Raw genomic sequence first — 18,189 nt, 5'->3', positions numbered from 1 at the left:
AACATTGGCAATTTCTACTCTGGACAGAAGCTTCTTCACTGCTACAGTTCATGAACTGCAGTCACTGAAGATGAAGACATGAATTCAAGACAAACAAGCCAACTTAACCAGGTGTTGTACCGTTCCATCCTCCTCGACTTTCACCAGACCTTTGGTGTGAAGATTTAACACAACAACGTGACCAAAAAATAGCCACTTTCTTAGGGTTAGTGAAGTGAGCAAGACCACTCCAGTGAGGACCAGAACAGGCATGCCAAAGCAATGTGGGAAGCAGGACTTCCTCGTTTGGTAATGGTGATTTCAATCTGAAGTGAAGGTACACATTGTGCAACGAGAATAAACTTCTGCAGAAAGGCAGGAGGGATAGATGAGGGCAGCTAGATACAGCGAATCCTGTAGCACAGTGAATTACACTACATTAAGCCACTCTTGTTTTGCCCACTGGAATACAGTAGTCAGATTTGTGCTTTTTCTCCCAACCACACAAGATGAGTTGAGCTAGCTGGTTAAAACTCTCCAAAGAATACCAGAATCTCCTCCTACATTTGAACAGTCAATGAAGCTTTTTAATCAGTCAACTGAACTAAGACTTGGAATACAACTGATGGAATATAGATGCTTCATTCTCATTAAAAGTCTTGGGGAAAATAGAATCCCAGTTCTTTGGAAAATGTCTTTTATGTCATCTGTTTACAATATTATGACTTTAGCTATACAGTTCCCATGTACAAAAATGAGGATGTTCTATCTACTGGATTTCAACAATTCTGAAAATTACATGGAAGTTGAACAAATTTACAGCATTTTGACAGTACTTTTTTTTAAAAAAAAAAAACCCTAGCTAAAACTCAGATTAGTAAAATTTCCCATTCAACTTTTAATCTCTGTGTCCATTTAATAGAAAACCAGCCCATTCACTTTGAAATGTCAAAAACAATTACTGCAAAACTGCCCTACAAATTTGGCAAAATACTGAAATGTCAGCAAAAGACTAGCTCCAGCTGGGAACAGCAGGTCCTATGATGTACCAACAAGGAAAGCAATAGTAGTTCCATTAGTGTTTAAACTACAATTTAGGTTGCTGTTCATCCCTGTAGGACTAACCTTCCCAAATTTTCACCAGGTGTACACCATTCCTCTATTTTACCATAAAATACATTATCTTTTACATAACTTCACAATGGCAACTACACTAATTCTTTATATGGAAAATAACAGTATCAAATGTATTTTGACTATGTTTGATGCAGTAAATTTTGTCCATGTTGAAAATACATATAGCTAGATTAACTACTTTTGCTTTACATTTAACTTTTCACTTCCTTCTGGTTTTTTTTTCTTTTCTTATTGTTCCACCTATAATTTGCTATTGAACTTTTTTCCTTCTCTGACTCCTTTTTCTGTGTCTATTCATAATCTGCTATTGCACACACTCCCGTTTGCTGCTTAATTTGGGTTTTTTGGGGGGGGTGGGGGTTGGTTTTTTGTTTGTTTTTTTCCTTGGACATGGTTCCCAAGCACTTGGTCCTCTCCACTCTCTGAAAACCACTCTTCTTGCACAGCTTCCCTAGTCTCTTCATAGAGATAGCAAGACCTTTAGCCCCTCCTTTCCCTCCTTTCTTTGCGTAGCGCCTAGACTACAGAAACACTGAAACAAAAGGGGACATCAGATGCAGGCATCTTGCTGCCTATATTCTGGGAGCTTCTAGAAGCCCAAACTTTAAAGGTAGCAGCCAGACTTCAAAGGATCAGGAAAAATGTTTCAGTCTAGAAACTGGTACACTTAAACACAAGTTTTGAAAAGGCCTTATAACAGGTTTTAATTTTCTGATGCAGTGCCTACTTCATTTAGGAATTAAGAAACACCTGTGATCGCTCAAGTTGTTCAAGCAGCTTCATTTTAATTTCTCTGAAGATCAGCAACTACTAAGTATTGAATACATAAACATCCAGTATTTAATGTTAAATACCCAGCATGGATATGATACAAAAGAAAATATCTAGTAAGAGTTGAAGTAAAATACTGCCTGTTAAAACTATGAGTTTGCTCAAGACCGAAGGTTTTATTTAAGTTTTCTTTTTCCTACATGTCATTTCTCTCACTTACCTTATACCAGTTCTGTTGCTTACTGGATCCCTTCATAAATCATCCAGGAAAAAAGCAGACAGCTTTCTCGTGAGCAGGTGAGTTGAATCAACACAAGTGCCAGTGGTGGCACCTTGGAAGGTGTGAAACCACACAACCAGGAGTATTGGGAAAGTGAAGGAAACAAGGCCTTCCGTCTCATTGCTACAGTAAGCTTTATACCCTGCTTAGTCATCTCTTGCCATGTGAGGAGAAGCACCATGGTTTCATAGATCAACTTTAGTTCAATAGAATGAATTCTGAAGATTTTGCTTCATTTGTTTGTACATATACTTAAGCTTTTTATCAAATAAATGCACAGAGTAGTATATGTAAAGAAATGCAAAGAAAGAGAGTATTTGCTGTGAGGCTCCAAGATCAAGTGTGTTCTTTGAAAGGCAGCACTTTCTTCCCTATTTACACATTTCTTAATGTCTAGCTTTATGTTTAAAGAGGCTATGTGCCAAATTAAATGCAAAATCTAATCCGTTAGGCAACTGCAATTTTCTGCTTTGGTCAGAATCACAATTACAACAAAAAAACCCAGTCAGTGATTAATAATAGGCCTAACCAAGACTCATGTTATTACTGCACAATAGCTGATCTACTTACCCATTGCTGCTCATGGAAGATACCACAGCCTAGCAGGACACATACAAAGCCTGCACAAAGGTGCTGCATCCACGATCTGTAAGTGGATGCTTAGCGTCCATCAGCATTCAACAGAGAAGGGCACTGCAGAAATTTTATTTTGCACTCTTTTTAGAATTTTAGTAAGTCAGACCCAGCTCAGCTTTGGCCTGAACTTCTTCAAACTGATCAGACACGTTCAAGTTATTTGAATATTTTATCTTTGAAACGTTAGTTTTCAAAAAAGAATGTCCTCAAGTCTCTGAAACGCTGTTTTCAAACAATTGTGAAGATTCATTCTTTCAGCACAAAGCTAACTGTCAGGCTTTTTTAGAGCTTTTGTTGACAAATGGTTAGCCACCGAAAGCTAACCACTAAGACGTTTGTGTATGGTAGCAAACTATTTATGATACTGTGATAGTCCCAAAATAAAGTATTATAATGAACTGAAATACAATCCTTTTTGTCCACTTTCAACAACCAAGCTGTAATCTCAGACTTGCAGTGTTAACCACATGCCGTGCCTTTAACTACTTTCTTCGATCAACAACAGCTGAAGCTGCTGATCCAGCATATGCATCTGACTATTCTTCCATGATTCTTTTCAGCCCATCAAAAATTGCCCTGAAGCATACCAAGAATTTTGCTGCAAAACCAACAGTTTACAGATTTAGCTGAAAACCTCTTAATGCAAGAACAAAAATATATTTTGGCACTTAAACATGAGGGAAGAGCCAAGACAAGACCAAAACCAGGCATTATCTGTTATGGAAAGGCAAAGGACGGGAACAATGCCCGCTATGGAAGAAGAGGGCATATGTGGATAGACACTGGAAAAGCCCCATAGAGCCAGGTTTGTTGTACCTGCAGTAAAAAGGATGCCGAAAGCACAGGCAGCAACTGCTGGCCCTGTGAAGAATCACCCCATTCAGCAACAGCTGCTGCTGTATGCACAAGGACTCTTAGTGGCGCTATGCTGGTATTTTAACATCTCTGGTACTGTTAAAGCTGTAAGATACCATGTAGCCTTCTGCCTGGCCAGTCTTGTACGTGTACAACATACAAAATAATCACACTCAACTCAAACACTGGCTGACATTTTTCTGTTAACATGGGTAATAATAGCAGCACACTAAAAAACAAAGATGTTAATAAATAAATAAATCAATTACAAATAAATAAATCAATGCCAAGCATGAATTGGAGCATTATTCTGGCCCTGGATTTGTGACTAATATATTGGTTTTAATTATGATCAAATCACAGAAAACTGCCAACTACCCATTAGCTTGATCCTGCATTTCATTTGGCAGTCACTTTAAACATAAAACTAGACCTCAAAAAGCAATATTGCCAGTCAGCATTGTGTAACATTAAATTATTTAAACAGAAAGAGGAAAATAGGAAAGTTTCCCTAAGGGGCAGTGTGTATTAGCTAACACAGTTCTGCAACAGAGCTGGCTTAATTTCAGCTGAACAGGCACATGGGCAGAGAAGCCCACTACTGTCCACAGAGGTATATCCCCAAGCACTCCTAGACTCTAGAGATTTCTACACTGAATATACCATGAGCCAGGTCAACATCTCATCATCAAAAGTAAAAGTTCCCTGCTTTTTCCTGCCATCTCTCTCCCGTCCCATCTGCTTCTGGCTGCACACTACCACTGCTTGCCCTCAGCCAGCACTCATTTGATGCAAAGCAAGCTGATTCAGCTCAGCGAAATTACAGAAAAATGACCTCTGGCAAAAAAGTAAATGTTCTTTTGCCAGTGGAGTGAATTTACTGCTCACCTTGTGGCCAGAGCGCATCGCTAGAAGCAGGAGGGTGGAGCAAGGAAGGAGAAAGGAAAGGTGAGGCCTCTTCTTTTGGGTGTCACCAAGCAGCTGAGGCAGCCCAGCCCTGCTGCCAGACCACACCTGTAGGCAGCAACACATGCTGCAGCTTTCACGATCACTCCTCAGACCTTAGGCAGACGATTCCCATTAAAGTGTTACCTTAAGTACTTAAATCTGTCTTCTAACCATCCCATGACATTTTTGACTCTGTAAAGGATTTGTTACGTTATTTTTCCAAGTAGAGACTCTTCATTTAGGGAAAGAAATGAGGATCAAAAATTCAGTACTGCCCCAGGCCGGTATGCTGCACAGATTGTGTTACAGTGCTATAATTTAAGATTTTGCTCTTAGAGTGAAAAATTATATTAGCTTATATTTCAGCAAAATATATGTATTATATTAAATTCTTGACTTGAGAGATAAGCACGTACAATATCACGACTGGCTATAGACACTTAGTTATGAACTACAGTTCGAAAGGTGTTAAAGCCCATCAAAGTTCAGTTCCTAAACAGCAATTGCTGCATTTGAAACAAAAGCATTCCTTACTAACACAAGAATCAAAATATTTTCAATATTCAGAATCATGAACATGTCTAATATGATTTCTAAATACACATCTTAATAGATACGCTATAATCTACGCATTAAAATAACATGTAATTAACAGGATCTATCAAAGGATTTTTTTCTATCACTGACATCTTTCAAAAAAGCTGTTTTAAGTATCATGGATACCAGGATACAGTAAAAGCACTTACTCTAAAGGGACTCTTTTGCTGTCTTACAGAACACTGTTACAAAATATCTTTTGGTTACAAAAAGATAAAATGCACAAACCTCGAGGTAGCTTTCCTAGACAGAGGACTGCAACAAGCAGCAGGGATCAGTTAAATGAGAAAACTGAGGAAGTCTCACTGGCTGGTCTCTGGACAAGTAGATTTCTCTCATACACAGGAAAAGCAAACCACTGGATAAACTGACTTTATCTGGTGGTTATGGACATTAGCAATTAAGTTTTCAGTCTATTCCACCTCTATTAAAACCACGTAAAAGAAATTAAACCTAACAACAACTGTCACCATTTGTTTTGCTCAACTTCGCTATTTGATTACAAGAAAGAGGATCTACTCCAACAATGTTCAGGGAAACACTGTGTCTGTGGTATATTGACAATTAGTTCATTTAGTGGTCTAAACTAATTGCGTACGTTTCCCTGTCTGTAAATCTGGACTGGTGCTTGTTGTTTGTGATTTCTCATGTAACGTGATTTTACAGCCACATATCTAACAGTATTAACACACTCTCCCCTTCTCTTCAGGGAAATATCCCGTAATGAAAATAGACAACATTATGGTACTCTTTGAAGTTCACATTGCCATTACTTGAGAAAAATCAAACAAAACAGTAGCAGTTTTAAAATTTATTAATATGTCATTCCAAATTTGTGGCAAGAAACTTTTACAGTAGCTCCACACCAATAGATAACCAAACACTACAGCTAAGTGGAAAAGGCATTTTGTATCACTTCGGTCCCCGTATCGCCCTTCCCTCAGGCCCACCTGAGGGAAAACAGTGCACTCTAAGTGTAACATTATAACGGAGATTAGTGGAGATCCTGCAGAGAAATCAAAACCTGTAGGTTCTTCACCACTGAAAATGCTATTTCCAATAGTAACAGCAGCCTAAGTGCTTCATCATTAGCATAAACCTAGAGTCATTTTCTGTCATCATGCCTCATTCATATGTAAACCAGTAACCCTTGTGTTTCCCAGGGGAAGGAGGTCTCCCACCCCCACCCCCTCACATATTCTCCTCCGGCTGCAAGCAATACAGGTGCTAACTTATGCAAACACAAGGAAAACTCACTCTGCTGGTTTCTGGCTTTGGTAGCTTCTTTTCTTCTTATCCCTCCTCCCTCTGCCCCGGCCTCTGGGTGACTTCACTCAGTCTTGTCAGCACTGAGGACTTTCACACTTACCTTTCCCTCCTGATCCAAGGCTCCATTTCTTCCTATAGATGACTTTGCTACTTCAAACTAGGCATGAGGAAAGCAGAACCTCAGCTTTCCCTCCTAAAGTCTCTTACCCTCCTGCTTTCTCACTTAGTATTGACCACTCTACTTTTTCATCCCCCCCATTTTTTTTTAAGCATCTAATCTGATTGGCTGTAGTTAAGTTTCTAAACTCTGCATTTCACTACAAAATTCATTTCACTCTGTGGTTTGATATCGCCCGGAGTACTACAAACTGAATCTTCAAAAGACTGACTTACTCATTGGCATACACCTTCCCCTTCTGGAGCAATGCCTTCAGGTGCAGTCACCCTGTTTTCAAAGGGATATTCCTCATCTTTACCTCTGAGGCACACTCCTCTGCTCATCTCAGCCTGCATACCTTCAACCTGCAGGGAAAGCAAGACACCACAGTTCACCCACTATCCCCCTGCCCCACACGGATGTCCCCTTTGCTTCCACCCTGTTCTGCACAGCTGATGCCCATTTCCCTTAGACTTTAACTAGCACACAGCCAAAGATACAGGAATTTACTCTCTATTTACTGAGCGGCTTAGATTGCTCTAAATACTTAAATACTCTTTCTGTCTGTTCCTCTTGCTGGTTGACTTTTGGCCTATTCAGGCTCCAGGCCTGCAATAACTTACTGATGGGGAATGCCCAAGTCTTTTGGAAAGCTCTGATACATATATATACACATACATATATATATATATATGAAAGAGGCTTTTAGCTAGTAAAAAGAAAGAAATTAGCTAAAGGGCTGTGCTTTTATATTATTTAACCTCTGTAAAGCATCCTCAGAGCCATGACCAACCCAAACCACCGAGCACCGGCACACAGGAGCCTGAAGCGGCAAAGCAAGGGCTCTGGGCCGCCCTGAGGGGAAACACGGCGCTAAGCTTCTCCCGGTGACACACCCCCCCCCCCGCCCCACCGAATTCTCGCCCCCGCGCCCATCGCCGGGAGTTTTTATTTTATATCCCACACACACTTTAATTTTTCTGTGAGGAGAGCGGCAGATCGAAGCGACCCGCCGCGGGGGGAGGCGTCCGGGCGGGCGGGAGCGGCGTCACCGGACGGTGACGCCGCTCCCGCCCGCCCGGACGCCTCCCCCCGCGGCGGGGCAGGGCGGGAGAGCCGCCCTAACAAATTGCTTTACAATGCGCTCCCCGTGAGGCAACCTGCCGCCTCGGGGCGGCGGCCGGGCCGGGCCGGCTGAGGCGGCTTTCGGCCTCCAACTCGGTGTCGGCGGCCGCCCCGGAGTCCGCGGCCCACGGCGCTGCTCGCCGCTGACGCCGCTTCCCCTCAGCGGGAACAAGATGGCCCCGCCCCGGCTCCTCCAACAAAGCGCCAGCGCTTCACTCGACGCGGCCCCGCCGAGAAACCGGCCTTCCCCCACCCGCCCTCCACCACCACCCCGCCTCACCGCCCGGCCCGGCCGTCCCCGCCTTCGCCCCCCCCCCCCCGGTGGCGGCTACCGCCCCCCGCCACGCTCCCCTCCAGCCGCCGCCGCTTCCCCGTCAGGCCGCGGCCGCCCGTTTCCCAAGTCACAGACCTCCTTCTCCTTCTCCTCCTCCCCCCCGCCGGCGCTGCTGGCGGCGGCTCCGGCGGCGGCCCCCCTCCGCCGCGGCCTCCCTGCCCCCCGGCCACGGAGCCGGAGCCCGTGAGCCCCAGTGCGCGCTGGCGGGGGAGGTGCATCCTGGGAAAGAGCAGCCCGACATGGGTCTCCGCCTGGCCGCCGCGCAGCCCCCGCCGCCGTGCGCAGCTCCCCCCAGCCGCCCGCCCGCCGCCCGCCGCTGAGCGGGAGGGGAGGGGAGCGCGGGCAGGGCAGGGCCAGGGCCGGGGGGCCGGGAAGCGGCGGCCTGGCCCGCGCCGGGGAGGGGGCCGCGGCGCTGCCCGCCCCGCATGAGGCAGGGGGGGGGGGGCCGCTCCCACCCGCCCCGCTCGGTCCCCGCCGTCGCCGCCCTGCGCGCAGGGCCCCAGCGGAGCCCCCGCCGCCCCGGCCCCGCGCCCTGCCCCGATGATGGACAGGAACTACCCGACGACCCCCAGCTTCGCCGACCCCCTGGCCCCGGCCGCCGCGCAGCCCGCCGCCTCCTGGGCCTACGAGCGGAGCGCCGGCAGCCTCAAGCCCAGGTGAGGAGGGTCCGCCGGGGGGCGGGGGGGGGGTGCTGCGGCAGGAAAGGCCGGGGTCTGGGCCGGGGCCTGGGCCGCGGGCGCCCCCCGGGGCGAGGCGGGCGAGGGGCCCTCTCCGGCGGGGCGAGGCAGGGCGGCGGGAGGGGGGGCGTCGCCGCGGCACGGCGCGGCCGGGGGCGAGCGGGGCCCAGCGGCGCGGAGCGGCGGGTGAGGCCGGGCGCTGCGGGGGGGGGGGGGGGAAGCGGGCGGACGGGCCGCGTCCCGCCGGGCCTTCACGTCTGGGGGGGGGGGGGGGGCGCGGCCGCCGAGCCCGGGCGGGCGGGGGCGGCCGGAGCGGTGTCCCCGCCGTCCCCGGGCGCCGGCGGCCCTCGGTGGCGGGGCGGGCGGTCTCCCCGCGCGGGGCGCGCTGCCGCCGCTGCTCTCCGCCCCGGAGGCTCGCGTTGAGCTGCGGCGCGGGTTCAAGAGTTCACGCGTCCCTGGTCGGCTCCGGGAGGGAAGCGGGGCTCGGGGGCGGCGGGGCGGGGGGGGGGGGGGGAGCGCTCCGTGTGCGCGGGGCCGCGGGCACCGGCGCTGCCCGCCGGAACAATGCTGCCTCCCGGCCGGGCGGCGGGGCCGTGTCACGCCGGGGCACCGGGCGACCTCTTCCCCGCGCCGGCAGACGGCAGCCCCCGGGGCGGCGGTGGTGGCGGCGGCCGGCGCCGCGCTCGCATCCCCCTTCGCCCTTTATTTCTGCGCGTCGTTGTTTCTCGCTCTGCTGAGGCTGGTGAACCTCCTTCCTCTAAAGCGGTGCTCTGGGGCGTGCGGAGCCTCCTCTCAGCTAAAACTTGTCTGGAGCGATTCAGTCCCACGGAGAGTTCTGTAAAGTTCCGGGAAGCGGGGAAAAAATGCAGGGTATCTCATTGGCTTCGGGTTGCTTTTTGATTGTATAACGCTGCCGACTCAAATGAGTATTTTCTAGGTGATGAGATTTTTGTTATCGCCTGCCTTTTATGCCTCTAGCTCGATACATCTGCAGTTCCAATCTCGACGACGTTTAAAGGTAAAAGATAGTCTCGGGCTAAAAATACAGCGTCAAAATAGGTACGCCTATAGATGACTTTGCATTCGGTCCTGAAAGTGGTCAGGCGTGTATTCTGATCTGTCTGATAAGATTAATAGATTATCAAGTCAGAAGGACTGTTGCAATCATCTAGTCTGACCTCTTCATAATGCAGGCCATAGGATTTTTTTTTTTTTTTTTTCAATCTGCGTTTGAAACTAGAGCTTATGTTTTAGAAGATGCAGTTAAAAATTTCCAGTGAGGCAAAATTCAACACAATTCTCGGTAAGGTATACAAGTGGTTGGTTTGTATTTTATTTCTTATTTGTGATCTGAAGAGGGCTACCTTTAGTTTCTAGCCACTGAGTCTTGCTATGGCCTCATTGACACTGAAAATCCCATTATAACTCATGTTTTCCCACGTATGACTTCTTATGAATTTTTATTGATTTCTTGCTTTATGTTCTTTTTCTTAAGAAAAATAAGTAATCTTCTGAAGTTTGCTACTAGGCTTTCTTTTATTTTCTTTCTTTCTTCATTTTTTTTACTTCACTTATTCAGCCTTTCTTCTGGATCCCCTCCAATTTATTGTCACCCTTCCTGAATTGTGGATACTGCATTTTAGAGGCAATTAATTCAATGTTAAGTAAGAAGGTAATAGGACCTCCCTGGGGTGTGAGGCTCTAGATTCCTTGTGTCACAGAGAATTGCAAGGATGGTTAGGTTTTTTGGCCAAAACCTTGCCCCATGAAACTATGTTTAGCCAGGTTCTCTGCAGAGTTGCCTACATGGCAAAGTAAGCTCTCCTACTGTCCTTTCTAATCTTTCTTCCCAATCGTTGAACTACTTTTGGTCATGTTGCTCTGTTGGTTTCAGTGGAAGTCAGTGATGTGGCCTTTCTGTATTGCTTTCGCCAGTTCTCATCATCTGGGGGGGATCCTGCCATCTATTCCATGAGGAAGCTTTTTTGGATTTTCCAGGTCATTTAAGAACATGTAGTGCAGGAGCAAGAGTGGATCCCTCTGGGATCTTAGAAGAAACACAACTGCTTTATGATTATTTTCTGTATTGAAAAAAAATCCCCTGGTTTCAAAACATAACTTTAATCTTTTTAATAGCTCCTATCTTAATGCAATGTTAATTGTATATTTTGGGAATTCCTTAATTGAAATGGCATGGAGAACAGTCCCAAGACAAGTACGGTGCAGAAGCTCATTGGATCAATGCCTGCTACCTTTACCAATCAAATTGTTAATCTAAAAGATAAATTGGCATTACTGAATCCATTCTTGATATGACAATATTTATGTTACACTTCAGGAAGCAATGTTAAGAAGACCTTGCTTTCAGTTCTTAAAAGTTTCATCTCAAGGCTGTGTATATGGTAACAGATGATATGTTTTAAATGTGTTGACTGAAATGTTTTAACTTTTTTTTTTTTTTTTTTGACATAGCAAGGGCAGGGAAAATACTATGGATCATATGTTGCACTTGAAGTTCTGTACTGGGCTCTGAAGAGTTCACTTCATTTTAGTAGGAATTAGAATGCCTTATCTTCAGCAGGATTTAAAGATTTGAACCATGTTGGGCTTACATAGGTGTTTCTGGTTCCTTAGTCACTGATAACATTTGTCTTTGTATGGATGGAGCCAGTTGCTGGGGAATTGGGATGTAAGAGTCATGCCTTTTGCTGCCAAGGCTTGTACCAGCCTGGAAGCAAGCCTGTGAAGGTATGAATGTACTGTAAGGGAATATGCTGTCAATGTTCTCGACTTGTGTTACAGATCACGTTTTTCAAAATGGTGGTTTTGATTGTGGTTGACAGGTAGTCATCTAAACAGCTGAAGCTGCATTAGCCTGATGTTAAATTAAAAAAATGTATGTCATGTTCATCTGGTACTTCCTTGAAAAGAATTCAGCCTTTAGGTGATATAGATAACAATATTTCATTCAAATTTCATTTCATATTTATGTTGTTGCAGGCTGTGTTGTGGCAGGGTATGTTCCCTTTGTGTGGAGAGCCTTGTTCACAGTCTCAGCTCATCAAAATGATTTCTCCTCCCTACAAGCGTTGCTCCTGTCTTCCTGTGCTTAACTTCAGCCATCTGGTTTTTATCCCGCTCCTTATTTCTTGCAGGCACTGTTTTGTCTGTGCAATGGCACTATTCTTATCAACTGAAAGGAAATGTGTGGTGAAGTATTATAAGGACATTGCTACCAGGCCTGCTGTGACATAACTTTTCTCATGGAATAGGAGAAGATAGTGAAACGGGGCCGGGAGCTGATGGAAATCACTTGAATCACTGCTTTAACTGAGCAGAAATCTCTCCCACTGAAGAGCGTACTTGGACAGTGCAGCCACAGCAGCCCTGTAGCAGGGGGCTGAAAGGGGTGCTCCTGTCCTCCGCATTTCCCTTGCCCCCACACACCTCTTACATAGGCTGTCAGCATCTTGAAGGAATTTCTGATGGTTGTACAGGCACACTGCCACTTCTGACCTTTTATTGTAGCTGTTAGAAAACCTTACTTCTGTGCTGAAACTCTCTTTTTGTGGCATGGTCTAAAGCTAGTCCTGTATTGAGTAGCAGATAACTTATGTCACGCTTGTTTGCTACTTGCTTGAGAAAAACATGGTCTTCAGAAAACAGGTGAACGCGTAGTAGTTTGAGAGACTGTCGTAATTGCTTGGAAAGAGAAACAGAGATAGGTGATAATGGATGAGGTTTCTGGTTGAGTATGTGTCTGACTTGGGGGTACTTCTAGGATTTCATTCAGAGAAGGCTTTTTACTAGTGGAGGCACCTCACTGTTCTTGTTTGTTTTTTACCACAGCTCTAAGACTCAAATCTTCTGCTATACATGATTGAATGTCAGTCACAATTATTTTGTTGTTGTTTTAAATTTTATGGCAACTGCCGTGGTCTCTGATGTTTCTTTATGCCTGGTAGTCTTTGTCCGTCTCTGCCATACCCAAACATAAGGGTGTTTATGTCATTTAATTCAAGATGGTTCTTTACAATAGATAACATTGACATTTGATTACTGCGGCCTATATTTATAGCAGCTAATCTAAGATAATGAGTTAGTTACAGTGGTAGTTCATCTACAAAGTTACGTAAGTGGGAGACTTAAACTTCTATGATAAATGGTTATGATGATTTTTTTACTTGTGTTTTTGCATAGCTGTCAAACTAATGCTTATTGTAACAACTGTATGATAACTGTGATTTAGTTAAGGCTCAATTTTAAATTGTAATGGATTTTTGCATATCTATAGAAACTCTAAAAGTGCAGATAGTGTGTTTTAGAAAAGCATAGAACATTTTCTTTCATCAAATGAAATTGTTCTGAGAGGTAAACCCAATATTTGTTGTTAAACACATTTCCTATAAAAAGTTCCCCATGGCGTACTATTTCAAATGTTGAGAGGTAAAGCTCATAATCTGAATATATTTAGAACACTTGCTAAGAAAAGGCACAGAAGGATTAAATAAACTTCATAAACATATGAAAAGGTAGGTCACTTCAAAACCTTACCAAACTTTCTGTCATAGTTTATATCTAAACCATTTATACATACAAAATAAAACAGGTAGTCCGTGGTGTGGCACAGATACCTTACAGGGACTTGCTGGCTTTTGTCAGTGGTCTTTTTTTTTTTTTTTTTTTTTTTTTTTAATGTTTTAACCTGCATTCAGTACACACTGAAATAACAGCTGTGACAAGGTCAAAGATTGACTGAAGAGAGAGGCTGTACGCCCCATAGGTTTTTTGCAGATGCAGATGTATGCTCATCTTGTAAAATCTTTGCTAAAGTTTCAAAATGAGCCAGGTAGGCTTGTTTGGATTTATATGCTGCTTACCTGTTGAAGATTTAACAACAACTTCACACAAAACATTTTAAGCATTTTATGTCGCTTTGCTGCAGTGAGAAATGGTGACATAGAACAGTGTGCAGAAGGAACGAGTTGAAAGTTAGTCTGAGGGTGCAGTTACATGAGATGGCTGAACTCACTGCTGCTGAAAGGGGCTCCTTTTCTCCTCCCTTGCGTTGGCTCTGGTGTTTGTGCGACTGCACAGGGAGCTGGTCTAATTTGTTAATCCATGAGAAAACTATCCTGACGGAGAAGGTGGATAGCTTTCTCCGGAGTTGGAGAGCTGCGCTGGTGTACCTGTGCTGTCAGACAGGAATCCAGAGGTGGCACCAGGGGACGACCAGGGAGCAGAGCTGTAATGAGTGAACCGTGTGGCCTCAGCGGGGACTCTGCCTTGCAGTCCTAGGCAGCTTTTAGATGGGCTCAGCCTTGCCATGTCACTGTCCTCAATGAGCGTCCCACCCAAATTGTACTACCTGCTTCCCTGCCAGGAGCACTTAGTAAGTGTCTGTGTTAGCTGAGTGCTTGACCTCTCTTGAGATCACCTAGAATGATACTTCAGATGTGAGCCCTTTCCCATGGAGCCAACAACTTCAACACAGGTTACTGAATATGTTGTTCTGGAAGAAAGAGGTTTTGTATTCTTCCACCTATGCAAAAAGTCTTTCAGTCCCATATGTGTATTTTACCTTTCATCCTGTTAACTTTAATTGTAGGCGTTTACTTTATACTGCCAGAGAACAACCTTTTCCCTTTGTTTCTTCTGTACTTTTGCCCACCTTTTATTTTTTCTTGGAGATGCTGTTGATTCTGGCATAATGCTGTCATAGGAAGGAGGTTGTTTTTAGAAAAATCTTTGTTCCCGTCAGGAAAAAAGCACCTATGACTGGATTATATTAATTCTAAACAATACTAGAGCTCTTACAGAGGGGTGTATTTTCCTTGGATTTTTTTGTTTCTTGTATTTTGTCAAAGCATTCACGAATTTGCATATCAAAAAGTTATTTTGTGTGATGAGTGCCTATTCCATACATTAAAAAACAAAAATAACCAAACCCAAAAACTAGTTAAAAGGCAGCACATTAATAGTCACACTTCAAACCTTCCTTAGCAGCCTTAAAAGTGACAAAAATATCTTTGAGCAGCATACAGAATTCAGCCTTTCCAGCACGGCATTTCTTGCTGTACCATGCAAGTGACAGAGACAGGAAAATTCTTAGAATTTTTAAGCAAAGAGAAATAATGTGCTCAGAGAGGACGGAGCTCTTAGTTATTCAGTACTAGATTTACTTATCTCACTGGACAGATTTCGTAGTTTCTGGTTTTACTTCTGCTATTCTATGTCACCTCTTCTTATATTACTTCCTTGTTTTATTACTCTGAATGGACTATTGGGGAAATGGGCACTTACAGTTAGAGCATCCTCAGAACCTCTGTGACCATGGGTTGCAATAAATAGGGGCAAGGAGCTTTTACTCCTGAATTCCTGCATACTTGAAGTTTCTTATTCCAAAACAATTCAGCAAGAACCTACATATGTTTAGACAAGCTTTTATTTGCCCGTATTGCTTTTCATGTTTTTCATCTTCCTTCAACATGCCTACCTCTGTTGCTTGCTTAGGACTTGTATAAGTGTAACCAATTACACTCAGCAGGAAGAAGGCACCCTTAGGCATCCTTATCTTAGAGTAATAGTATTTACATAGGAGGATACTAAGGAACATTTATTCTTTAATAACCCTATATGAATTATACTTGGGGCTGTCATACATCTAGATTTCATTGGAGATAGCCTCTTTTTCACCTGGCAGTGTTGCGTGAGAAGAGTTTGTGGGCTTTAGCCCTTCGTCTAGCGTTTCCAGATGTCTGGCAACTTGTTCTGAAAGTTTTTGGACATCCAGAACATGCCAGGCAAATGGCCACTGCGCTTGCGTGGTGTGTGTGCAATCGGGCTGGTGTTTTGTGGTGATACTGAATGTACCAGCGTGTGCTGCATGTTCCATGTTGCACTTTTTTCTGACCAGGAAATCCCTTTCAGAAATACGGCAACGTAGTGTTTCACACCACATCCTGTTTACTTTCTCTCTTCTTCGTGTCAAAAATTCCAGTGCTAGACAGTGAATAATCCTTCAATTCCTATGTTAGTCTTGTTTCATTATTCTCTACTGAGTCTGCCAAGAATAGGATTTCTAATAGGTTTTTCTTGATTGTGAACATTTGCTCCTTTGCTATACAAAGAGTGATCCTAGAAAACTAACTCCTTAGGACTCTCAACAGCAGCCATTTGTTAACTACCTTCAGTTGTTGCTGGTGACCTGGAGGTTACTGATGCTCAGTGCCACTGAAGAGAGATGGGATTTTCTTCTTTTCCCTTCCAAAAACCTCCCTTTTGATATTCTCTTTAAAAGAGAATACAGGTTTTTCACCAATTAAAGGAATTTTTTAGTTTGTGTGTGTACTGTTTTGATCTCTGTTAATACTTGTTTTTGTTTAGACATCTGCCTGAATGTCAGGAAATCTTAAATCAATACCTGGGGCATATTTAGGGAATTTGTTTTATACAGTGAAGTTTTTCCCATCTCAAAATAAACGCAATGTACCTGTAACTATTTTTCTGCAGTTTTGAACAGTGCGCATTTTCTAGTTGAAGCATTCACAAGCAACCGAGTTCATATGGTATTTTCAACTAAATAAAAACCGGTTACAACGTGGTAGTCAGGGTCATTTCTGCAAGGTTAGAAATGTAGATTTAAATCTGTTTTAGAATGAAGAGAGCACTGATGAAGAGGTGTAAGAGCTAAATTCAAGGACTATGCTAATTTTCCGTATAAAATTACGTAGTAACACCCTGTGATGTTTCCTTTAATGTAAAGGACTCCTGCTTCTGCATTTTATGATGAACTGTGTGTTGTTAATATGTTAGATCTTTCCTGGGCACACCTCCTAAATTGGGATGGAAGTGGTGTTAGTCATAGGGTTGCCTCTTTATTGAATCTAAAGGAGCTCATATGAGCTGCTTACCTCTTGTAGTGTGTTGTGGGATGGGGAAAACACTGTACCAGCCATGTAGGTGTGCTGGAAGACTTGGAGCCCGTTTAATGGTGTTGAATTGTAGGCTGTACAGATGACCAAGGGTGGTGAGGTTTGTGGTCTCCGATGTAAGCAGTGAGTAGACGCCTCAGTCTGTGCAAGTTCTGCCGCTGGGAGCCGTGAAGCCACTAATCTTCACAGTGGTTCAGTATGTTGTGTACTGAGCTCTTAAAAAATTTTAACTTCGCAAAAGCTTGAGAAACCGACTCTTATTTCAGTACTGAGTATTTGAAACTGGGCTGTGAGGGCTGTAAATCTGAGTGGGTTAGTGTTTGTGCCTTAGTTTCCCTAAATTAAAGGAGAGGATACTTCATGGGTTATGGAACTGTGAAGTGCCTGGAGATAGGTAATGAAAAGAGGTGTTGCCTAAGATGGCTCTGTCATTTAATAGGACATGTATATTTGCACCTTTTACCTCTTGTGATGAATATCTCAACTTCAGCATCGTCTTTTCCATATAATCGGAAAATAAAGAGCTTATTAAGAAATGGGATATCAGGCATTCCTTTAGTACCCCAAAGGTAATACTCAAGCTTGCCACAAAATATGACACTGTAATAACTGTGGGAGGATAAGGGTTGAGAAGCATTTCAATAGCTGAAATGAATTGTATTTTTAATAAGGCACTGATGTGGCTAAGCCACATCTTGAGATAATGCTCTGCTGATTTTTATATTTTGAATTAAAATTTTATTATTAAAAGTAATGAAATCTTTTTGTGTGTGTCTTGACCAACCGTAATAGAGGATTATGCTGTGTGCTCAACCATTAATGGTATGATGATCTTGAGAAGAGTTTCGAGTATCTCCAAGTACGCCTTTGACAACAGAATAGCATCACATACTGGAAAAAAAGTGCGAGATTTCCATTACTGTCTGTTACAAAAATCTTTTGAAATTGTGAGTAAAGCTCTGTAGGAGAGAAATATTACTAATTGAAAAAATCACAGCTATTATATCCATGCTGAGTAAAGAGAAGGCTCTTTCATAGAGAAGAGGTAAGAGAAGAGCATAAATAAATGTAGTGACAAAATAATCCAGTGCCTCAGGAGAGAAAAGAAGATTGCAGTTCTTTGCATGGCATAAGCTACACAGACCATAATGGGTACTCGTAGAAACTGTCAGGGAAGATGTGTGAACCCCTAAAACATTGCTTGGCAAACAAATGGCTTAAAATTAGTTCTAACACTGCATTATAGTATAAATTGGGGAGTGAATGTGCACATATTGGTGTCAGTTTAGATGTGGGGAGTGATGATACTGAGTTAATAAGGACACCAAAGTTAGGCTTCAATATTCAGAGAAGGAACACTGAAAGCTCTTCTCCAGACCTTGAAATCTTAAAAAGTGCATCAGGAGCTCAGAACTGGCATTATTATAGAATAGTTTAGGCAGGCCGTAGTGCTGTTACAGTAGAAAAGGGCGGGGGGGAAGTGGGTAAGC

At 43.9% G+C, this 18,189-nt stretch overlaps 2 protein-coding genes across 6 annotated transcripts in view; one reads left to right on the top strand and one right to left on the bottom strand.

The window, feature by feature from the left end:
• The window catches only part of CCDC73 (coiled-coil domain containing 73), a 103,638-nt gene extending 96,239 nt beyond the window's left edge, over nt 1–7,399 (bottom strand). The window contains 4 exon segments of the mRNA XM_052810635.1: nt 6,461–6,499; nt 6,501–6,629; nt 6,862–6,891; nt 6,893–7,399. Of these exon segments, the coding sequence (XP_052666595.1) occupies nt 6,461–6,499; nt 6,501–6,629; nt 6,862–6,891; nt 6,893–6,985 (291 nt within the window). The 5' untranslated portion in view covers nt 6,986–7,399.
• A 703-nt stretch (nt 7,400–8,102) lies between these two features.
• Nucleotides 8,103–18,189, top strand: part of QSER1 (glutamine and serine rich 1) — a 45,072-nt gene continuing 34,985 nt past the window's right edge. For 3 of the 5 annotated variants that reach the window (XM_052811391.1, XM_052811388.1, XM_052811394.1), the window contains exon 1: nt 8,103–8,744. In XM_052811391.1, the coding sequence (XP_052667351.1) occupies nt 8,629–8,744 (116 nt within the window). In that variant the 5' untranslated portion in view covers nt 8,103–8,628. Of the gene's footprint in view, nt 8,745–9,604; nt 9,784–18,189 lie in introns of those variants that run through there. The other 2 variants (XM_052811389.1, XM_052811392.1) reach the window with 2 other exon arrangements.

This window comes from Harpia harpyja, chromosome 16 (assembly GCF_026419915.1).
Source record: "Harpia harpyja isolate bHarHar1 chromosome 16, bHarHar1 primary haplotype, whole genome shotgun sequence".
Lineage (NCBI taxonomy): Eukaryota > Metazoa > Chordata > Aves > Accipitriformes > Accipitridae > Harpia > Harpia harpyja.
Note: the sequence above shows the minus strand (reverse complement) of the source record. Positions and strands in the feature narration are given on the sequence as shown.